General features: G+C 40.9%; 1 protein-coding gene across 1 annotated transcript in view; it reads left to right on the top strand.

Moving 5' to 3' along the window:
* The window catches only part of si:ch1073-456m8.1 (uncharacterized), a 49,443-nt gene that overhangs the window by 12,449 nt on the left and 11,753 nt on the right, over positions 1–25,241 (top strand). The window contains exons 3-4 of the mRNA XM_060909900.1: positions 9,232–9,267; positions 18,378–18,539. Of these exons, the coding sequence (XP_060765883.1) occupies positions 9,232–9,267; positions 18,378–18,539 (198 nt within the window). The remainder of the gene's footprint in view (positions 1–9,231; positions 9,268–18,377; positions 18,540–25,241) is intronic.

Below are 25,241 nucleotides of genomic sequence, written 5' to 3'. Positions count from 1 at the left end.
TTTTTTGTCAACATTTTTTTTTAATTATTATTATAAGATTTATTTATAAGATGATCTAAAATCTTATACATTTTTGCCAGCATTTCTCAGGAGAATAGCATTAATTTTACAGCATGGATGGCGATAACGACAGTGTTCACAGTGAAAGTGAGTTTACTACCCTGAGGAAGAAGAAATGCAAGAAAACATTTCAGGAGAAAGCTAAAAACCTCTAACTTGCTAACGCCGAGCAAAAACATAGCTGAATCCTGAATGACTCCTTAATTTTGTATAAATAGGGGACTACATAGGTGGCAAAAAGGTGTGGTTTTTTTTTTTTTCCCCCTGCCATGGAAGTGCACTTGTATACCGAGGAGGAAGCCATTTGCATTATAGCTGTGAATGAGGATTCAAAATGGCGGCTCGCCTTGGCTTGGTTTTCCCCTTTGGGCGCTCTCGTTTTCTGCTAGAATTTGGTAAAGGAAAAAAATATTTACCAGCTTAAGGTTGGTCTGTATCGTGAAATACCGTGACCTCAGCCTTGAATGCTGACCTCTGCCCAGAGGGCCTCGGTCAGTACTTTCAAGATCTCGGTCACGGTATTTCACGATACGGACCTACCAGCTGGTAAATAACATGTATGTATTTGTGATAAATCCATATCCTGAGCATATTTCCGACATTAATCAATACAAAGTGCCTGCATCTTTCAGTTCTTTTAAATCGAGGCTGAATACTTTTTCTTCTTTGCCGCTGCCTTTTATTAAATCACATTTTGAGACTTTTAATTTGATTTCTTTCAGCATGACTGCAATGCATGGTGGGATATATTGCTTTGGTTAGTGACCATCGGTTGTACACTACTTTTCATGATGCATTGTGGGATACTTTGAGTGCACTATATAGGGTGTAAATCCTCAGAGGTTTCGGACAGCACTACAAAATGGCGTCCTCACTATATAGTGAGTAGGGGGCGATTTCGGACACGGAAAACTTCCGGCTTGATTACGTCAGCATTTGAAAGAGGGCGCGCACGTCTTTTGACAATGTTAGCAGATGTTGGTTACTTTGGTTTCCACTGTACGTTTTACTTCCGTCCTACGATGTCTCGCACAGGTCTTGGCGAATCTTGTTTACGGCCATTGCTTTGACATATGGACTGATATATTACAGAGCATATTTCAGACACTCATAACTTGCTACAGCAGTGGCAAAATGGTGATCAAAAATAAATGCTTTCCTATGTTTTTAATAAAATGATATAGAATTTTAATGATAAATTTGCCTTCAGGTCTCCTTTAATGCCTGATATAAGCTGGTTGGATTTGAATCTCTTTTTCAAAACAGCTTAGAGACCGCACTCCGAATGGGCTCTGTGTATTTCTGTGTACACCACATTCTTCTTTTCTAATTTAGGGCTGTGTTGTGGCTCCAGTCCAGTGTTCTAAACTCGAGCCAAGTTGGTGCACATTGGAAACTGGTCTGTTTCTCTCACTTGGCTCTTGCCTTTTTAACAACATTGCAATGTAGGCCAAAGATGGCTATTGAGTCAAGTCAAAGTCCCTCCCACACCAGGATCTGGTCTTCCCAGGCAGTCCCAGTACTACCCAGCTCTTGAGGCGAGGCGCGGTGCCGATCTCAGTTTTGATAGCCCTCAGCCTCTCTTATTATGTAGCTCGGGTTATGGTGGAGGGTTTAGTCCTCTGGTAACTGCAAGAGTTTGACTCCACACTCACATCTGTATCGTAGTGTGCCTTGCCAGAAGGTACCATTTTTATGATGGTTGTTGGTATGATCCTACTGTGAGTAGAACTTGCGATCTCCTGGTCGTGAGGCAGACACACTAACCACTCAGCCAACTCGCGGTCAAGATGGTTGTTGTGTTAAGAGTATCAATTGTAGGGTTTTTTAATTTATTTATTTTTTTTTAATATAAAGCAAAAACTTAAACAAGGTTGGTTTGTGTGAACGAGAGGAAATTCATGGTATGGTCCATTCAGAAGTGATCGTGTCCATGCCCTGCTCTTTCAGCTCGCTGAAGGGATTGAAAGTAACAGCCACTGGGTGTGTACTTCAAGATGCCACACACAGTTGCTGATGGAAGGGTTCAGAAACCTGTGAATTTGGACTTTGGGGGGGGGGGGGGGGGGTGTTTGAAAATTTTGCATGAATGAAGTTCATTATATCAATGTTTTGTAAGCCAAATGGACATTATTATTATTATTATTATTATTATTATCTCCTCATCTCATTATCTGTAGCCGCTTTATCCTGTTCTACAGGGTCGCAGGCAAGCTGGAGCCCATCCCAGCTGACTACGGGCGAAAGGCGGGGTACACCCTGGACAAGTCGCCAGGTCATCACAGGGCTGACACATAGACAACCATTCACACTCACATTCACACCTACAGTCAATTTAGAGTCACCAGTTAACCTAACCTGCATGTCTTTGGACTGTGGGGGAAACCGGAGCACCCGGAGGAAACCCACGCAGACACGGGGAGAACACGCAAACTCTGCACAGAAAGGCCCTCACCGGCCATGAGGCTCGAACCCGGACCTTCTTGCTGTGAGGCGACAGCGCTAACCACTACACCACCGTGCCGCTTATTATTATTATTATTATTATTATTATTATTATCTCATCTCATTATCTCTAGCTGCTTTATCCTATTCTACAGGGTCGCAGGCAAGCTGGAGCCTATCCCAGCTGACTACGGGCGAAAGGCAGGGTACACCCTGGACAAGTCGCCAGGTCATCACAGGGCTGACACATGGATGCAGACAACCATTCACACCTATGGTCAATTTAGAGTCACCAGTTAACCTAACCTGCATGTCTTTGGACTGTGGGGGAAACCGGAGCACCCGGAGGAAACCCACGCGGACACGGGGAGAACACGCAAACTCTGCACAGAAAGGCCCTTGCCGGCCATGAGGTTCGAACCCGGACCTTCTTGCTGTGAGGCGACAGCGCTAACCACTACACCACCGTGCCGCCCCTATTATTATTATTATTATTATTATTATTATTATTATTCAGCCACTTTTTAATAGGAACACCTGAACGTGTGTGCGTTCATGCAATCATATGGCAGCAGTGCAAAGCATAAAATCACAGGTCAAGCTAAAATTAAAAAAAAAAATGAAGCCCGTGCTTGCTGTGCATGTTAAGTTTACAAAATAAAGTTAATATAATCCCGTGTATGAACATTTTGCTTCTAATTTTGTTTGCGTTTGGTAATTAGATTCTCTGATGGTTGACTAAAATCTACATTAAAATTGGACAATATGAAACCGAAAACAGCTGGATGGATTAACTAAATTCATTGTTAAACCTAACCTATATTAAAACCCAATTCACCACACTGAATTTTGGGAGCAAAGTGTCCATTAGTTGGCCTAATCTAGGTATTTCGGCACTGCCTAAAAGCAGAGCTCCCTATGCGTGTATGAGCAAAATATTTACAAGGGCACAAAATCAACCTGAATAGAATAATACAGCATATGAACCATCGAATTGTGTAGTGTCGTGCATTTCACGTCGTCAAATTGCTGCATTGTCTTGTGACCGTGATGCCAATAATGGGATGCGTATCGCAGTTCTGAATACATATTTACTTCTTTCTTTGGCACCGCATGCCATGTGACAGGAACACCACCACGACGTTTATTATGGTGCGACTCTGGTGGACAGCCGTGAACCAGCGCCTTCACTTTACGTCATTACTATAGTTAGCATCCAGTATTCAACTTGATATGTAACCAGACAACTGTTTGACATCTTTCATGTCCATGCGTGTTGGAGCTCAGAGCGTGCATCCACAGACTACAAAGCGTGTGCACACCATTAGGACTAGTTACCATGCACCTGTTCCTGATTAGAGCGCAATCACAGCGCAGACATGTATAAGGACTCTGAGTAACACACACACTTTGTAAAAGCCTTGTATTTTCTGGTTTTGACCCTGTTTGTGTTTTTGGACTGTAAGAATTGTATTACGTCTGATATCCTGTCTGTGCCTCACTCGACCACTACCTGTTTTTCAACTCTGCCTTTGTCTCGGTTTTGAATCTGTTTGCTAGCGAGTTTTCACTAAAACTCTCTTCCTGCACTGACCACCTTCGATCACCGTTACATGACAAACTGTCCAGCAACCTAGTGGACTAATAAAACTTAACTAGTTTTATATGAAACTGTCATGAATGTTTTCTGTAAAATGCACTGTTAATGATTCCATGTTTTTTAAAAAGCAAATTAAGAATGAGGGCCGGATTTAAAAATTCATCTATCTTTTTGTAAATAAAGCTGCATGTTTTGTTGTCCGGTGGTCAAGTGCCTTGCACTTGCGGTCGGGTTCCCTGTGGTGGTACACATGCGTCGTTAGAACGTACGTACAGATGTAATACAGTCAAACCATCAAAAATCAGGTCGATGCATTACGGGTTGTTTTACAATCAGGGTACAAAGTTTGCGTCACAGGGGTCCAAAATTCAAATTGATTCAAACTGGTTCTTGTACCAGTTTTTAAGTGAAGGACAAGTTAAAGAACAGATTTCAGGTAATTTTTTGATATGTGCGTATGGTAGTTTTGTGTAATCTGCTATAAGATAAAGAAAAGTAGCAAAAATGTTATCAAAGACTCCTTGTCAAAAATGAAGTGATTCTCGGAGAGGACTTTTTTTTTTTTTTTTTTTGACCATTCAGAATCCACTACTTCCATAGTGCTTTTAAATATAAGGCTGTAAGCTTTGTGTTAGTTGTCTCTAATATTTATGTCCCAATATCTTGACCACATTTTAGGATGAAAATAATAATTTTAGATATGTTATTTTATACTGAAAAATTAGCTGTCTCGGAGAGGACTTTTTTTTTTGGACACGATTACATACTAATTTGATCAAAATAGTCTGAAAACTTACTGGCATTCAACATTAAAACTTAACTATGTTTCCAATGATATGGAACCAAATATTTGTTTTATGGTATAAAGAATGATTTAAGTGCATCCCTTTTGGAGCTACCTGTGGTCAAAAAAGCACTTTTTCTAAATGACACGAGTAATTTTGCTAAATATGACACATTGCCATACATTCACCAAAAATAACGTTATCACCAAATTATTTTTTGCATGGTAAATAGAGCTATCACAGGGCTACAATAAACAACCAAGTTTATTTAGTCAAGCCTTTTGATATTGAAGATGATAAGTGTTAAATGTGATTTTTAGCTTGCGTACCCTGATTTTGTAAAACAACCCTTACCGTATTCGCTCAAGTATGGAGTGCCGCTATTAAGTTGTAAACAGGATATTTGAAATAATGCTTTTTCAACATTTCAATGAGGAACCACGCCAAAAACCTACTAGGAGTGCTCACTTTGTTCCTACTCCAGGGATTTTGAAATCACTACAGAATGGTTGCCCAGGGCATAGTGACATAACAGACTGATGTTTGGGCCCCCCCCAAAAAAAAAAAAAAATCAACGCAACAGTTTCCATTTGTCTTTTTGAGTTATGACAACTTCTAATGAAAAGCATCATCAAGTTGATTACTGAAAAATAAAGTTTTTCCACATTTATTTAAAGGGGAACAGAGGGCAATATATAGAGTAAATATAACAATAAAACACACATTAACGAACCTTATTCAAGACTTACAAAAGTTTTTTGTTCTAAGGTTGGAAAGTTAGTGTTTTGAAAGTAGCTCAAGCAAACTATTTCCGCAGTTTGAACAGCCTGCCATGATATTAATTTTATCCAATCAGAATGCACGTTCATTTTCTCTGCGTAACACTCATGACGTATGTATGTGCCCAGTTGTGTTGGCTCATTGAGGTTGGGAATAGCACGTGTGAATCGGAAAGTAGGATGAATTGTAAGTAATCAGCTACACAAACTGGTTCAAACTGGTACCCTTCTAAGCCATAGCCTGCTTGCAGTGTGTCTTGCAGGATCTCTTCGTATGATTCGACAGAGCTGTCGCTTTCACTTGATGCGCCTGACGCCATGATTACACGCTTCTCTCCTAATGCAGTAGGTAGCGCTGACGTCACGGTCTTTTAAAAATGGCGACTCTTGTGCCGTTTAGCGTACCGACTATTATATTTACAATTACCAAGATATTTCGTTGTTTTCTAGTATATAAATTTGATAGAATACTTAAGAATACGTTACTTTGTCACATCAGCAACTGTATAGATTATATTTGGTACCCCTTTAAAAGGAAGCATGTTCTTAATTACCATAATTATGAATCCAAGTTTGTAAGTTGACCGCTGTTAAAAATCAGTTGCTCCATTTTGAAATTTTCATGACTGTTCATGGATGTCACCCCTCCCCACCTACTGATCTGGTCTTGGCCTTGACTCGGTCTCAGTACACTCTGGTCTTGGTCATCACTTGGTTTAGGTTGTCTTGACCATAACGCTAGTGATCAGACAATCCGTATTTGAAACCGGAGGAAACATTTTAACACCGAATGCTTGCTCGTTCATCAGTACACCTCTTTTGAGGATTAAATGCTGGCATGGTGTAGAAGACAAAAAGCCAGTTCAAGAGATTTTGGAACACATCTGTCACTCCTTCAAAGCCTGAGTCTCCATGGAGATAGCAGCCCAAGCCAAGTAACGTGCTGGAAAGCAGTTAGATTATATAATGTAGTTGACGGTTGCATGAATAAGCAAAAACTTAATCATGCTTTTCTTTTCCTCTTCATGACGCAAATGAAAAGCCCTCTCGAGCTGAGCAGATTTGTCAAATGAAACTTCATTCTTATCCACTGCTATGCTAAAACTAAAGGGCAGAACGGCCAAATTAGACTGACAAATATGACTAGCCTTAGCTATGTGTAGCGGTACAACGTTCCATCAATTCAATTAGCAAGTGTAACAAACTCCGTATACAAGTCCAGTGTTGATCATATCGCAATTGAAAATACGCCCAAATTCGTTGTGAGGAGTTTATTTGTAAATGAAATGATGCTCAAAGTCTAAATTGTACTGTATTTGTTCAGCCTAAACGTCCTCAAACACATTGTCTGAATTTGTGTGTGAAGTGGGTTGGGTAGGGGACTCAAAACCTTAACCTCAATGTGGAGAAAAATTAAGTGACCAAGCCAATTATTATTATTTTTTGTTTCCCCAAGTTGCTGAAACTTTGAATTTTGTTTTAAATCAATTAGTGCAGGCGGCACGGTGGTGTAGTGGTTAGCGCTGTCGCCTCACAGCAAGAAGTTCCGGGTTCGAGCCCCGTGGCCGACAAGGGCCTTTCTGTGCGGAGTTTGCATGTTCTCCCCGTGTCCGCGTGGGTTTCCTCCGGGTGCTCCGGTTTCCCCCACAGTCCAAAGACATGCAGGTTAGGTTAACTGGTGACTCTAAATCAGACTTGGGCATTTTACGGCCCGCAGGCTGCATCCGGCCCTTTGGTTCATTCTGACCGGCCTGCGTAAGGTTAATTAGAAATTACAAAATAAACGTATTTTCTAATTTTACCTCATGCATGGACTGAATGTGCATTGCTTTTATTTTGAAGTTGTGTTCAACAAAAACACAATGCGCCCGACATGAACACGACATGAAATCCCACGAAACCTAATCCCGTGATGACTACTCCTGTAATTTGTCCAGACCAACCACAAACTTGTACGTCATCCTTCAAACGGTCCAGCCAATCACATAGTGCGACGTCACCAGCAGGCGCCGGAGCCCGAGCCGATCTGTAGATCTGATACCTACACCGAATTGACATGGCATCATTATTATAATATGATGTATCTTGCTTGATATTTGGAGTAGAAAGACAATATTGTGATGTCTTTATTGTGTTTTGGGGTGAATGTGACTGGAAAAAAATGGTACAAACGTTCACATTTTGTTAACCATTGTTTTGGGAAATTTGATTGAAATTAATGACATTTTTTTTTATAAGGCAACCTCGTTTCTTCCATACTCTTACCAGTCTTAGCAGCTTGTAAAAACAATGTTATTTATTGCTTTATATAAAGAAATACAATTAATATTATGCAGAATTTAGTTCAGCCTTTTGGTCCGGCCCTCCACAAAATTCTGTTTCTCATGTGGCCCCATGGAAAAAATAATTGCCCACCCCTGCTCTAAATTGACCGTAGGTGTGAATGTGAGTGTGAATGGTTGTCTGTGTCTATTGGCCCTTTTCCACTACCCTTTTTCAGCTCACTTCAGCCCGACACGGCTCGCGTTTCGACTACCAAAAACCAGCACGACTCAGCTTGTTTCAGCCCTGCTTAGCCCCTAAAACTCGCACCGTTTTGGAGTGGGGCTGAAGCGAGCCAAAGCGAGCCGAGTGAGGCTGGGGGCGTGAGCAGACACTCCCCTGTGCACTGATTGGTGAGGAGGAGTGTCCTCACATGCCCACACACGCCCCGCGAGCACGCTGGGATCTGTAAACACCGCAAACCCGGAAGGAGAAGAATTACGAATTGCGAGAATTTCTGAAGCCTTATGCGCCTCGCCTCATCTATACGCTCTTGCCAGTATCTGTTGGCGTTGTCGGTGACAACAAGCCACAGCACCAAGACCAGCAACACTAACGACTCCATGTCCTCCATGTTTATTGTTTACTATTCGGGTCGTGAGACTACCGCTTAAAAGCTCACTGATGTCACTGTTTGCGCTGCTTAACGACATCACCTGACGTCCACCCACTTTCGCTAACTCCACCCAATGTGTCCACCCACTTCCAGCCAGCACGGTTCAGCGCGGTTGTAGTCGAAATGCAACTCCAACAGCCCCGCTCAGCCCGACTCAGCACGGCACGGCTCAGCCCGACTCAGCCGCGTTTGTAGTGGAAAAGCGGCATAAGTGTCAGCCCTGTGATGACCTGGCGACTTGTCCAGGGTGTACCCCGCCTTTCGCCCGTAGTCAGCTGGGATAGGCTCCAGCTTGTCTGCGACCCTGTAGAACAGGATAAAGCGGCTAGAGATAATGAGATGAATTTAAATATGTTGCATCCATGTATTTAATTAAGTGATAATTCGGGGGGGGGGTCTGTTACAACTTTTTAGATCGATAATTACATAATTGAGCAATAAATAAAGAAAAACACACACAATATAACGAAAGTAACTGTGGTCCGACCTTATAGTTGTATACTTTTTTTTTTTTTTTTTTTTTAATTGTATACATGTAGTAATTTGTCTTGTGTTGTATCCATAAGGTTTTATTAATTCTTGAATGAATAAAATATTTCCTTTTTTTCCCCCTTTTTTTTCCAGAGTGAAGATGAGCCTGTAGAGAACACATCATCCATGGTATTTATACTGCACTTCTTTTTAACTTGAATAATTCATTAAGTATGAAAAACAGCCTTAAATGCTACGATGATGGAAAAGTGTCTGTGTGACGTCTAGGTTACAGTGCTTTTTATAATAGACTGTAGCACGTATTCAGTATGAGAGAAACATGATATGGAAAGTAAACATCTATCAAATGACTTTTGGAAAGGCAAACAAACTATTAGAGGTGGGGAAAAAACAGTTTAAAGTCTGCACTTTCAACTAGCACCGGGTTTGTGCGCTTGCTCGTATTTCTCTTCCTTATGAAAATTAAACTTTTTTTTAAATGCTTGATCGATATGCACTCACGAGGTGGTTTGTTTTTAAAAAAAGCACAAGCATGTGGCAGTGCACTTTACAATGCATGTCAGGAATTTCCCCGAGACAACAAAAGGGGAAGCTTCAGTTAAATTTGACCACGCGGTCAAAAAACATGCTCGTATGACCTCACCATTCGCAGACTGACCCACTGATTAGTATAAAATATTGATTTTAATAACACCATACGAAGACGGAGCAATCATAAATTCATTAGCGAGTCCATTCAGCAAGCAAAAGCTCCAGTATGATTGCCCAGTCTTATGTTTTTGTTGCCTGGAAGCTTAGTGTCTTGCAAAAGTATTCATCCCCCTTGGTGTCCTGTTTTGTTGCATTACAAGCTGGAATTAAAATGGATTTTTGGACGGTTAGCACCATTTGATTTACACAACATGCCTACCACTTTAAAAGTTCAAATGGTTTGTTTTATTGTGAGACAATGATTTAAGATAAAGGGGGGGGGACCCAGAAATCTGGAGTGTGCATAAGTATTCACCCCCTTTCGTATGAAACCCCTAAATAAGAGCTGGTCCAACCAATTCACTTCATAAGTCACATAATTAGTTGATTAAGATCCACCTGTGTACAATCAGTGTCACATGATGTTTGTATAAATCAACCTGTTCTGGAAGGACCCTGACTCTGCAGCACTACTAAGCAAGCAATGTGAAAACCAAGGAGCCTCCAAACAGGTCAGAGACAAAGTTGTGGAGAAGTATAGATCAGGGTTGGGTTATAAAAAAAAATATCCCAAACTTTGAATATCCCATAGAGCACCATTAAATCCATTATAGCAAAATGGGAAGAATACGGCACCACTACAAACCTGACAAGAGAAGGCCACCCACCAGAACTCACAGGGCAAGGAGGGCATTAATCAGAGATGCAACAAAGACACCAAAGATGACACTGAAGGAGCTGCAAAGATCCACAGCGGAGATGGGAGTATCTGTCCGTAGGACCACTTTAAGCCGTACACTCCACAGAGCGGGGCTTTATGGAAGAGTGGGCAGAAAAAAGGCATTGCTTAAGAAAACATGTTTGGAGTTAGGGCTGTCTGATATGGGAAAAAAATGAATATCCCGATACATTTTCTCCATTTCACGATATACGATATATGTCTCGATATATTTAAATCTCCTGTAAAGGACCCCATGAAATCTAAATTTTACTCTTTTTACTGTTTTCACTCCAATCCCTGCAGATTAAATAACATTCTTGGTTAACTTTACAGGTGGTTTTCAACAACACATTTTAAATTTTCATGTTCGTGATTAATCACAATTGAATTGAAATAAGACTATTTTTATTCAACAAAGATGTGGCACAAACTGCAAAAACAATCTTGAAAATTGCAACAAAGGGGCAACACAATACAGAGCTGCTCAGAGCTCAAACCAATAAAGTGCAAGCTCAACACTGAGAAAGACATTGAGCCTAAATAAGAAAAGTGCTCATTGATTAAATTATTTAAAAAAAATAGATCTCCAAGCTATTAACCTGACTACTGAGAACCACTGGAACATTCACAATAGAGAGAGAGATTGAGGGAGAGAAGAGAGAGATCTGCAAAACGTATAATTTTTCTCTTTGCACACTTTTGAACTGAATGTTTTCTGGCTCTGCCTCTCGGATGTGTATAATTCCGGCTGCTGCCTTTCGTGATAGGTTTTTTTGCACACTTTACAAACTGGCATTTGCTGTTCCACGTCCTCCTCGCGATATCCAAAAAAATGCCGGATGACTGACCCCTTACTAGTTCTTTTAGGAACCAATTCATCCGTTTCCATTTTTAATTTGTCGCTGAAATTGACAGAGTTTACACGGTAGCCTATGCAAAATCAGCTATTTGCACAAACTGAGTCAGCGCTGTAAACTGGAATAACTAGGAAATCTTTCCGCTGGCAGTGTTGCCAGATGCTGCTGATGTTTTCCAGCCCAAAATATGTTCAAAACGCACTTAAAACCGCCTAATCTGGCAACACAACCGAAACTAGAAAATCTTCCCGGAAGTTCCTTTCAGCACCGAGATGTCGCCTGAGATTGGTTGCCGAGTGCGTGACTTTATTGTTTTCTTTACCCTTAGGCAGCCTCTCACGTTACTGCCTGAGGGACAGGGAGAAAACCACCGGAAAATGTTTTAAACAAACACAACACGAACGCAAGTCGGAAGATGACCATAAAATACTAGATAGTTACGATATAATAATTTTATGTATTGCACACAGAATTTTCGGCGATATATCGAGTATATTCGATATATCGCACAGCCCTATTTGGAGTTTGCCCAACAGCATGTGGCAGACTCCCCAAACAGAAGATTCTCTGGTCAGATGAGACTAAAACTTTTTTTGCCATCATGGGAAATGCTACGTGTGGCGCAAAGCCAATGTCCTGAGAACACCGTCCCTACAGTGAAGCATGGTGGTGGCAGCATCATGCTGTGGGGATGTTTTTCATCTGCAGGGACAGGAAAGCTGGTCAGGACTGAAGGAAAGTTGGATGGCACTAAATACAGGGCAGTTCTGGAGGAAAACCTGTTTGAGTCAGCCAGAGGTTTGAGACTGGGATGGAGGTTCACGTTCCAGCAGGACAATAACCCTGAACATACTGCTGAAGCTACACTGGAATGGTTTAAAGGGAAACATTTAAATGTCTTGGAATGGCCTAGTCAAAGCCCAGACTTCAATCCAACTGAGAATCTGTGGCATAACTTGAAAATTGCTGAACACCAACACAGCCCATCTAACTTTGAAGGAGTTGGAGCAGTTTTGCTTTGAGGAATGGGCAAAAATCCCAGTGGCTAGATGCGCGAAGCTAATAGAAACGTACCCCAAGAGACTTGAGCAAAAGGTGGCTCTACAAAGTATTGACTTTGGGGGGGGGGGAACCTATGCACACTCCAGACTTTTTTTTTTTCTTCTCCATCTTAATTATTGTTTGTGTCACAGTAAACCAATTTTCACCTTTAAAGTTGTAGGCATGTTGTGTAAATTAAATGGTGCTAATGCTCCAAAAATCCATTTTAATTCCAGCTTGTAATGCGACAAAACGGGACAAAAACAAGGGGGATATTTTTGTAAGACACTGTAGGAGACACCAAAAATTGAAACTTTTCAGGTGAAGCAGTGGTTCTGGTTTGTAGACAAAACCAAAGAGGCTGCTTACAGCTTTCTCAAAATCCTACTTTCGAGCTATCATCTAAACATTAACTATACTGACCAAACATTTGTCTACTGGGCAACTAGGTCTAAATCTGCTTGTCCTGAACACCCAGGGTATTGATTTCAACTCTTGCCCTATATAGTTGAGTAACATTACTTGGACAGATATGCAACAGAGTGGCAGTAAAACACAGTCAGGTTACTAATGGTCAATGCTAACATTAACATTACCTCACAAGTGGGATCTATTAAATTGTCATGAGAACCTAGTTTACTAGAAAGTTAGATACACTATTGTCCTTTCCAATGACAATTTATTTACTCATGCATTAAATATGCTTAAAAAATAATCACTTTAAAATCTGATTAACAGCCAGAACCATTATATACAGAGAGGATATTATATGCACTATGTTCAGACTGCAACCTGAAACGACCCATATCCGATTTTTTTTTTTTTTGTTAGGCCGTTCACATTACCAATTATGAGACTTGTATGCGATCTCCAATATGAACGGAAAACGACCCAAAAGTGTCCCGCATGCGCAAATTGACACGTAATAAGCACATCTACGTAATACGTAAACCAAAAAAAGCGCACTCTTCAAGTTTGCAAGTAAAGCATGGAGATGAGGCGAGACCTGGCGATGTGGTTTTTGTGGCGGCGGCGGAACTCGCACAATAATCTGATTAATGTGGGCAGCAGACTAATGAGACCGAAGGTGTCAAATTACTGGAAATTTCCAGAACAATCTTATCTTGTAATACAGGATGGTTTAAGTTTATAAATCAGTTATAGAAACTGTTTTATTTAATCAGGCTAACAGATCAACATCCAGGTCCCTACCAAATCCACCATTAGCTTGATCAATTCTATAAAAGTCTATTTAAATTCTGAAAACTGTACAAATGTTTTCCACCAAAGAGGCGGGATTAGCCAACGCAGAATAGTGACGTTTGTCTCTTGTTGATGACGTGTAGGTCGCATGAATGCGACCTGTCCGGTCAGACTGCAGTCGCATGTGAAAATATCGGATATGCATCGGAATTAGGACCACATATCCAAGCGGCCTGGGTCGCATGTGAAAAAATCGGATCTCTGTTGTTCAGATTGTCAATAACAAATCGGATACAGGTCACATATGGGCAAAAAAATCGGATATGGGTCGTTTCAGGGTGCAGTCTGAACGTAGTCATGGTCACACGAAGACATGAACTTTATCTTCGAGTGGTGAATGTATATTTCACTACTTCATTCCGCGAAGTATTTTTCCAACATGAAGATGAACTTCATATCTTTGCCACCGGTTAATGTTCTTTATTATATGGACACCTCCACAAAAAATACGCAAATTAATCAAGAGTTTTAATTTTGAACCGGTTCGCCAGTTTGACAACACGTGTCCAGTCAGCAGGAAAATACTAGGAGTGACTTCATCAGAGTGAAATATCGGAAAATATTATACATGCACTACCGTTCAAAAGTTTGGGGTCACCCAGACAATTTTGTGTTTTCCATGAAAAGTCACACTTTTTTATTTCCCACCATAAGTTGTAAAATGAATAGAAAATATAGTCAAGACATTTTTCTGGCCATTTTGAGCATTTAATCGACCCCACAAATGTGATGCTCCAGAAACTCAATCTGCTCAAAGGAAGGTCAGTTTTATAGCTTCTCTAAAGAGCTCAACTGTTTTCAGCTGTGCTAACATGATTGTACAAAGGTTTTCTAATCATCCATTAGCCTTCTGAGGCAATGAGCAAACACATTGTACCATTAGAACACTGGAGTGAGAGTTGCTGGAAATGGGCCTCTATACACCTATGGAGATATTGCACCAAAAACCAGACATTTGCAGCTAGAATAGTCATTTACCACATTAGCAATGTATAGAGTGGATTTCTGATTACCGTATTTATCCTAATAAACGCGCCCGGGCGCGATGCAAAACATGAAGGGGGAGCGTCAATTTCGACCCTTAAATGACAAAAATCGAACATGACAAAATCATCGGAATTTAAAACATTTATTTTGAAAACACATGAAAATACAGTTATGTCCAAAAAGTCAATTAAACAATGTCCAGCTGGCTTATAAGGATAACATTGGTAAGTAAACTATTTGTAGTGACGTCACAATTCAAATTCTAACAGAAAACGAGAGCGCCCGAAAGGGAAAGCTGAGCCGAGCCGCCTCACGGCTGTAATGCAAATTGCTTTCCTCCTCAGTATACAAGTGCGGTTCCATGTCAGGGAAAAAGAAACTACCACTGCTGCCTATGTAGTGCCCTATTTATACAAATAGGAGTCATTCAGGATTCAGCCATGACACGGAGCAAAAACATGGCTGAATCCTGAATGACTCCTATTTGTATAAATAGGGCACTACATAGGCAGCAGTGGTAGTTTCTTTTTCCCTGACATGGAAGCGCACTTGTATACTGAGGAGGAAAGCAATTTGCATTACAGCCGTGAGGCGGCTCGGCTCAGCTTTCCCTTTCGGGCGCTCTCGTTTTCTGTTAGAATTTGGTAAAGAAAAAAAAAAATAATAAATATAATACCCCAATGGAAAAAACGTTTAAACAGTCTAACACATCAAACACTCAACAAAAAAACTTTTGTGGGATAATTTGGTTGATTATTCTAGCAAGAAGACAATAACAGAAAGGTACAAGCATCTATTCCACTGCTTTTAAATTAAGAAAACACGCAGAAAAATGTCGAGGGTAGTAAAATGACTCTACAAGTGCAATCACGTGCAATCATTCCTGTAACTGGACTCACTGGATACTCTCCATCCTGAAATTAACTAGATCACATGTGGTTTTATGTCTCTGAAAATGGAAAACAAAATACATTGTGTTAAAACGATAGTACTATAACGACACATCGTTGTAGTAAAGCTATAGATTCTTATATAATTATCGTTTTACATTGTCACTCGCAATATTGAGATGTTATACGATAATCCATACATACGGTAAGATTTTATGTTTCTTAACAACTCCTATCAAAAACAATCGTATTCTCTTTGTTACGAAATAATTTTCAACACGCTCGCACCCGTATTGATATCCGCAGCAGAGTGAATGTCCGTATTTTATACTGTCCATGTTTACTAACGCGATTTCCGGTTAAAAAAAAAAAAAAATCAGCGGTGAAATTGAACGTCTCTGTTGTGGTTTGTTGGATTTAAAGTTTGTTAAATGAAGAAAATGGTTGGTAAATACTATTCTAGCTCTGAAAATCGTGGAGGCGCGTCAAATAGGGAGGGCGCGTCTATAAGGATAAATACGGTAGTTTAAAGTGATCTTCATTGAAACGAACAGTGCTTTTCTTTCAAAAATAAGGAAATTTCAAAGTGACCCCAAACTTTTGAACGGTAGCTTCCATGGAATAAAAACGTGTTCTGTTCCCTTCTAGCGGGTTTCATTCATTTAGCTTGATGGCATGCAATATTGTTCGCATATCGCTTATCCTACGTGTATTATGTCACTCTACCCAATGGAGAATGAGCGTTGAATATGGTTTACAGTGTTGCATGGTTGTCAAGACATGTCACACGCCAGAGACGTAAAACTTCCGTGCTAGCAAGCGACTGTGACCATTTGTAAACGAACGTGGCTGCCATGTTTGCGTCGTTAAATATGGAAGATTTTGAGAGAATTTTGAAAGAGAAAGATGTGTTGAACACCCGAAAGGAATGTGCATGTATAATATTGGCTGGCTTTTTTTTCGTGGTCTATCAGATGTATTCCATTCAGCTACCTCGTCTTGGACTTGTTCACTATGATGCTAGCTGAATGGAATATATCTGATAGACCACTCAATGCCAGCTGATATTATTTGTGTTACTCAGAAAAATCAAAGTTTTTCAACACGAAAAGATAAACTTCATATTTTCAAGCCAGCATTTACTTTTCTTTATTATATCGACACATTCACAAACACCGTATGCAAATTTATCAAAACAATTACTCGATTTCCTCACAAGTGAAGATATTTAAAAATGCGTCACATTTGTCGTTCTCCGTGTCCCGGATGTAGCTCGTATGAAAAATACAAGTGGCTTATTTCCCAGTAAAACACTCGTGTCTGTGTAATGTATATGTTTTTGGTAGCTGTTTTGATGAGAATTACATCCAGTAATTGAGACTAGGGGTGTTACGATATGCATATTAATATTCATTTCTTCTATAGTGTTTGCAAGACAGCAAGTGCTGTGAATTGAATAAAGTTCAGACATGCTACCATTAACTGGAATATTTTCTGCAATTCTGTTGCATGATGTTCCTAAAGTAAGAGTAGAATTTATGGGGGGGAAATCCTTCCAGTCCCACCTAAAACTATTTTAAAATGCTTTTTGGATAGGTTGGTTAATTAGCAAAGCTTTCTGAAATGATGAGCAGAGAATGCCTGAGCTACAATAAACCCAAAGTATTGCAAATAATACATCTCTTGTTTTGGAAACGCCACCTTTCCGAGACCTCTACAGCAGTCTTGGGCAAAAAGTGGAATATTGAACAGTGGCAAGTTTTTCGACGATTTATTATTGCTATTTTTTTTTTTTCTTCTCAGAAAATTACTTGTATTAATTAACATTTCATGAGGCATATGGTCTTTTTGGAGGTATTTGGCCCTTATGCCTGATAAACACCTGATAAGTTATTCCACGAAATCGAGTCGTACGTAAGCTGATGGCCGATGAGGCGCGTAGCACCGAGTTGGCTATAAGCCATGTACAACAAGGTTGAGTGGAATAACTGTTTTCTATCCACATTCACTGGATTTTGAGAAACGGAGCATTTTTATTTTTTGCAAAATTTGATTATCCAAAACGTCCAACAAAATCATTTCTGCTTAGAATTTAAACAAACCGGTGAAATGACTTTAGCAATCTGTGAAAAATGCGATAATTTTCTGAAAAATAAGAGACTTTTTATTCCGTATTTTGTTGCATCTTTTTGGAATTTTGTTTTCAAGTAGAGTTTTTATTTCATCCTCGGTTGGTTCAGCAACGTGTGCCGCCAGTTTGGTTTTTCTCTACTCGCAGTACGAGCGGATATCCAGTGACTGTGGATTGAGTAATTGCGTGCTCTGATTGGCTACTAGGCTATCGGCTCATATACTGTGAGTAGAGAAAAACAAAATGGCGGAGCGTGTTGCTGAACCAACCGAGGATGAAATAAAAACTCTACTTGATGACACAACACCAGAAAATACAAAAAAAAGCAATGGAATTTGATAAGTATTTTTCAAGAATTATAGCATTTTCACAAATTGCTACTGTCGTTTTGCCGGTTTGTTTACTTTCTAAGCGGAAATTTTGTCGGACATTTTGGATAAAGTTTTTATCAAATTTTGCAAAAAATAATGCTTAGTTTTCTCAAGATCCAGTGAATGTGGATGGAATAAAACGGTTATTCCAGTCAATCTCGTCATACACGGCTTCTAGCAGACTCGGTGCTATGCGCCTCGTCAGCTATCAGCTCATGTACGACTCAATTTCATGGAATAACTGTGTTAAATATATCAAGTTAGGAAATCAGAACATGACCTCAAATTGGACTTCACAACAAATGAGCGCGAATTTATTTTCTGCAGATGGAACTACAGCAGAACTACGAGATGTGCTTAGCAGAACTACACAGCGTCGAGCTGCGGCAGGAAGTGTTGCTTTTCCAGGTAGAGTGTCTCCAGGATGCTCTTGAGGGAGCTGAGGAGATGCTCACTGAGACCAAGAGGGAGGCGGATCAGTTCAGCATGGTACGTACACTAACCTTGTTTTTCTAGCTGAACAAATCTAAGGACTGGTTCTGTTTCACCCAAGGGACTGCATGAATCACCTGGGTATCTTCTTGTGCATGTGCGCCACACATGCCAGGTCTTTCCAAGCGAGTCACAAAGCGATGTATTTGGCTTCACAATAAATAACGCATTGGTGGTGGTAACCAACTTTTTGAACATGGAGGCTTTGTATTAGGCAGATTGACCTTTTGTCCTAGAGAGACACATTGATGCACTTTACAATTTATTTCACAGCTGGTTCTTTTCACTACTTGTATCAACGCAACTAAAACTCGAGTCAATGCCGATAGCAGGGTACCTATGTAATGTTGTTTGTAGCTCCAAAAGTGGCACTTGCTTCTCATTCTCACCAAGTTGGGTTCTCACTCATGGACAACATCCGAGACAGATTTTTCTTGAAAGAAATTACACAGGCGGCGCGGTGGTGTAGTGGTTAGCGCTGTCACCTCACAGCAAGAAGGTCCGGGTTCGAGCCCCGTGGCTGGCGAGGGCCTTTCTGTGTGGAGTTTGCATGTTCTCCCCGTGCCCGCGTGGGTTTCCTCCGGGTGCTCCAATTTCCCCCACAGTCCAAAGACATGCAGGTTAGGTTAACTGGTGACTCTAAATTGACCGTAGGTGTGAATGTGAGTGTGAATGGTTGTCTGTGTCTATGTGTCAGCCCTGTGATGACCTGGCGACTTGTCCAGGGTGTACCCCGCCTTTCGCCTGTAGTCAGCTGGGATAGGCTCCAGCTTGCCTGCGAGCCTGTAGAAGGATAAAGCGGCTACAGATAATGAGATGAGACTTAGGCAATCAGGTGAAAGGAACGCCATGCAGGTATACAGTGGTGTGAAAGTGTTTGCCCCCTTTTTTTTTTGGCATGTTTGTCACACTTAAGTGATTTGCCTCCTAAACCTAATAACTGGTTGGGCCACCCTTAGCAGCAATAACTGCAATCAAGCGTTTGCGATAACTGGCAATGAGTCTTGCAGCACTGTGGAGGAATTTTGGCCCGCTCATCTTTGCAGAATTGTTGTAATTCAGCCACATTGGAGGGTTTTCGAGCATGAACCGCCTTTTTAAGGTCATGCCACAGCATCTCAATCGGATTCAGGTCAGGACTTTGACGAGGCCACTCAAGTCTTCATTTTGTTTTTCTTAAGCCATTCAGAGGTGGACTTGCTGGTGTGTTTTGGATCATTGTCCTGCTGCAGAACCCAAGCGTGCTTCAGCTTGAGGTCATGAACAGATGGCTGGACATTCTCCTTCAGGATTTTTTTTTTTTGGTAGACAGCGGAATTCATGGTTCCATTTACTACAGCAAGTCTTCCAGGTCCTGAAGCAGCAAAACAGCCCCAGACCATCACACTAGCACCACCATATTTTACTGTTGGTATGATATTCTTTTTCTGAAATGCTGTGTTACTTTTACGCCAGATGTAATGGGACATGCACCTTCCAAAAAGTTCAACTTTTTGTCTCGTCAGTCCACAAAGTATTTTCCCAAAAGTCTTGGGGATCATCAAGATGTTTTCTGGCAAAACTGAGACGAGCCTTTATGTTCTTTTTGCTCAGCAGTGGTTTTCGTCTTGGAACTCTGCCATGCAGGCCATTTTTGCCCAGTCTCTTTCTTATGGTGGAGTCATGAACACTAAGTGAGGCCTGCAGTTCTTTGGATGTTGTTGCATCTTTAGTGACCTCTTGGAGTCGTCGCTGCGCTTTTGGGGTAATTTTGGTCGGCCGGCCACTCCCTGGGAAGGTTCACCACTGTTCCATGTTGTCGCCATTTGTGGATAATGGCTCTCACTGTGGTTTGCTGGAGTGCCAAAGCTTTAGAAATGGCTTTATAACTTTTTCCAGACTGATATTAGATCTCAGTTACTTTGTTTCTCATCTGTTCCTGAATTTCTCTGGATCGCAGCATGATGTCTAGCTTTTGAGGATCTTTTGGTCTACTTCACTTTGTCAGGCAGGTCCTATTTAAGTGATTTCTTGATTTGAGAACAGGGGAGGCAGTAATCAGGCCTGGGTGTGGCTAGAGAAATTGAACTCTGCTTTCTAAAGATGTGATAAACCACAGTTAATTTATGCTTTAAGGGGGGCGATCACTTTTTCACACAGGGTCATGTAGGTTTGGGAATTTTTTTTTTCCCCCTTAATAATAAAAACCTTCATTTAAAAACTGCATTGTGTTTACTTTGTCTAATATTAAAATTTGTTTGATCTGAAACATTTAAGTGTGACAAACATGCAAAAAAAAAATCAGGAAGGGGCAAACACTTTTTCACACCACTGTAGGTCAAAGCCTTCAGGTAATGTTCGCATCAAACATTAGAATGAAGAAAAATTGTGATCACTGTGGGTGGGTGTTTGAGCCAGATGGGCTGGTTTTGAGTATTTCAGAAACTGTTAATCTCCTGGGATTATCCAACAGAGTTGACACAGAATGGTGCATAAAACAAAAAACAGTGAGTGAGCGACAGTTCTGTAGATGGAAACAAATGCCTTGTTGATAAGAGAGGGCAGAGGAAAATGGCCAGATTGGTTCGAGCTGCCAGGAAGGATATAGTAACTCATAGCAACTCTTTACAACCGTGGTGAGCAGAAAAGCATCTCGGCATGCAACAACACACTAGAAGACCACATTGGGTTCCAGTCCTGCAGCCAAGAACAGGAATCTTAGAATCAAGAGCAAGTTCCTGTTAAAGTAGCCGGTGAGCGTGTGTATACTGAAATCACTATTCAGGTATTCGTTATAGCCTACAATCATATGAAGTCAGGTGGTACACAAAATATATAATAAACGCAATCCATGTCTTGCAGAGAACGGCACTGTCATGGCGTTCATCAAGACTAAAAGGCGGTTTTTAATCCTGTGGATAGAGCAGGTATTTAGATCTGAAGCTCGGCGGAAAGCAAATAGAACATTTTCCAGTCATTTTTAATACAGCTCCATTCAAGTTATTAAACTACAGTGGGGCTTTACAGATTATCTCAGATCATAACTCCTCGATCATGCATTTCACTTGACACCAGCTGCTGCTCTTCCATGCAGCATTAATTTGTGCTTTCACGCACTGGTTCAGTATGTGCTATTTCTAGTGACCACTTGATTATATCCAGATTATTAGAAATATCAAGCATTGTCCACTTTATTAGGAACACCTGTGCATCTGTTCATTCATGCAGTTACTTAATGAGCCAATCATGTGACAGCAGCGCAGTGCAAAACAATCACGCAGCTACAGGTCAAGCGCTTCAGCTAATGTTCACATTAAACATCAAAATGGGGAAGAATTGTGATCTCGAAGTGTGACTTTCTCTGTGGCACTGTGGGTGTTGGTTTGAGCCAGATGGGCTGGTTTGAGTATTTCCGAAATTGCTGATTTCCTGGGGTTTTCGCACACAACAGTCTCTAGAGTTTACACAGAATGGTGTGAAAACAAAACACATTGAGCAACAGTTCTGTGAGTGGAAACAAACGCTTTGCTGATAAGAGAGGGTCAGAGGAACATTGCTAGATTGGTTTGAGCTATATCCAGGGAGGGTATAGTAAATTTGGGTCAGTCCGTGCCCATGAGAGCCTCAGCTTCTTGTTCTTGGCTGACGGGAGTGGAACCTGATGTGGTGGTCTGCTGTTGTAGTCCATCCACCTCAAGGTTTGTCTTCTGAGATGCTTTTCTGCTCACTACGGTTGTAAAGGGTGCTTATTTGAGTTACTATAGTCGTCTTGTCAGTTCAGACCAGTCTGGTCATTTTTTTCCCCTCTCTCTCTCTCTCTCTCTCTCTCTCTCTCTCTCTCATATTAACAAGGTGTTCTAGCTTGTAGACCCTCCGCATCAGTGGCGGCTGGTAGTCTTTCAAACGGGAGGCTGGTTGGTTATGATATTTCCAGATTTTAAAAGAAAAAAACCCATCAATTTTGCCCATACTCTTGCCTCTGATCTGGCTGATTGTTGGCAGGGTTACAAACTGTGAAATAACAGGTTCTTTTGGCCCATTAGCCTACTGTCCAATATACATGATGGTGGTGTTGGGGGGGAGGGGTATATTTTAATATTTTATATTTTAAAATTGTGGCATGTTTAAAAATTGATCATTATTGAAAGCAGCTCTTTGTCAGGAACCTCAGCAGTAACAGCAGAGTGTTCTGGAATAGGCACAAGCACTGACCTTGGGGAGCCAAACATAGAGCTGGGTGCCACACATTTCATTCAATGACACTTTCCCTATATTTTACTTATTTTGACAAATGTTTTATTGACAATTTTGATAACCCTTCACTTTTAATCCAGGTCTGTAGTGTGAAATGTTCTCGGCTGTGTTTTTGTTTAAAAATGTTTTCCAAATTGTAGCTGTGTTTAATTCATATCCAGAAAAATATATATTCCAATATAATATACTCAGCATAAACATTTTAAATAGATTCTATATTTTTGGTCCATCCATGACATATTACTAAAATAGCCTATTTACTGTTGTTGATGTGGGTCACTTGCTGTTAGCCAATTCACTTTCTCGTACCAGGAGAGCTGAAAGGAACGAGTATTATTCCCTACCTTTTTCACCAAGTCAATTTGAGGCATTGGTCTACCCTGCTTTTTAATTTTTTCCTCGAAAGGAAGACTGGCAAATGGCTTCGCCAAAATTAAATCAACAGTGCTTGGCATCCGTGCGCAGCTTTCTTGCTAGCTGACTAGCCCCCTCAAGTTCAAGTTCAGTCACTCAAACGAAATTTCTGGAACTAAGATAGCAAACTTGACAACACTATATTTACACTTTATTTACAATGAAAATATATACAAACTAAAAAAGCTGGTAGAAACCGTATGTAATGAATGAAATGGAAATGGAAGCTGATCTCTTACAATACACCACAGCACTTGCGAATCCGCATGGGACTGAACTGAAATTCACCGCTGCCTGTCTATATTTGAAACGAGCTGTCAATCAAAGAAAATATCCGGCCGCTTTCACCAATCACCAGTCTCCTCGCGGAAACTGCCATGTTCCTCGCACTGTGAGGTTCGGAGTCCATGGGTGGGCATTTTCGCAGTATTTGTCCAATAACCATCTTGCATTTTGAGATTGACAAGCGCATAGCTCCCAAATGCCATTGAAGTCCACTGAGGCTGGGCTGCATCGCGCTGTCACGAGGGGGAAAAACTCACGCACACATTAAGCGAACTGGGGAAAGTTATAACGGAATGATTTCGCACTGTAGTTGGGTTGAGCACACATTTCTATGATTCTGGATCTGAAATAGCAATGTTATAAGGTCGGCTATAACATAAGCCTAGCGCAATTAATCCTACACGATGTTCGTCATTTTTAGAGGAGGCTGAGCCTCCCTCGTTGTCTTCGAGCAATCGCCCGTGCTCCGCATATAGGATGGTGTGTGTTGGGTAGGTGCCGCCACCCCCCCAAACTGGTGTGTGAGAAAATACCAGGGGATCAGCAGTGTGTGAAATACCCAAACCAGCCAGTCTGGCAAAAACCCACGCATGCCACAATGCAAGTCCCAGAGATCCCATTTTTCCCATTCTGATGTTTGATGTGAACATTAACTGAAGCTCTTTATTTTGTATCTGCATAATTTGTTATGCATTATGCTGCTGTCAAGGGATTGGCTGATTTTTAGATAAGTCAGTGGGTGTATGGGTGTTCCTAATAAAGTGGCTGGGGAGGGTATATTGATCTGTAGTACTAAGGAAGTTGGAAAATAATTTACCAGTTATTAACTTGCCAGCAGCATGACCAGCTTGTCCTGTTTTGGCTGGTAGCTAGTTGGACCAAGCCAGAATTTTTAGCAGGGCTGCCGTCTCTCCAACCAATGCATCTGTGACTATGATGCGAGTGTGCTTGAGTGGTTTTCCCCTCATGTGCCATTCACTACTGAACTTGGATTCAGCTAGCTTACAATAGTCAATGCTAGAGTTGGGCTTCCTTCCATTTACAGTGGTGCTTGAAAGTTTGTGAACCCTTTAGAATTTTCTATATTTCTGCATAAATATGACCTAAAACATCAGATTTTCACCCAAGTCTTAAAAGTAGATAAAGAGAACCCGGTTAAACAAGTGAGACAAAAATATTATACTTGGTAATTTATTTATTGAGGAAAATGATCCAATATTGCATATCTGTGAGTGGCAAAAGTATGTGAACCTTTTGCTTTCAGTATCTGGTGTGACCCGCTTGTGCAGCAATAACTGTAACTACACGTTTGATCAGTCCTGCACACCGGCTTGGAGGAATTTTAGCTCATTCCTCCGTACAGAACAGCTTCAACTCTGGGATGTTGGTGGGTTTCCTCACATGAACTGCTCACTTCAGGTCCTTCCACATTATTTCGATTGGATTAAGGTCAGGACTTTGACTTGGCCATTCCAAAACAATAACTTTTATTCTTCTTTAACCATTCTTTGGCAGAATGACTTGTGTGCTTGGGGTCATTGTCTTGCTGCATGACCCACCTTCTCTTGAGATTCAGTTCATGGACAGATGTCCTGACATTTTCCTTTAGAATTTGCTGGTATAATTTCAGAATTCATTGTTCCATCAGTGATGGCAAGCCGTCCTGGCCCAGATGCAGCAAAACAGGCCCAAACCATGATACTACCACCACCATGTTTCACAGATGGGATAAGGTTCTTATGCTGGAATGCAGTGTTTTCCTTTCTC

This window comes from Neoarius graeffei, chromosome 26 (assembly GCF_027579695.1).
Source record: "Neoarius graeffei isolate fNeoGra1 chromosome 26, fNeoGra1.pri, whole genome shotgun sequence".
NCBI classification, from domain to species: domain Eukaryota; kingdom Metazoa; phylum Chordata; class Actinopteri; order Siluriformes; family Ariidae; genus Neoarius; species Neoarius graeffei.
Note: the sequence above shows the minus strand (reverse complement) of the source record. Positions and strands in the feature narration are given on the sequence as shown.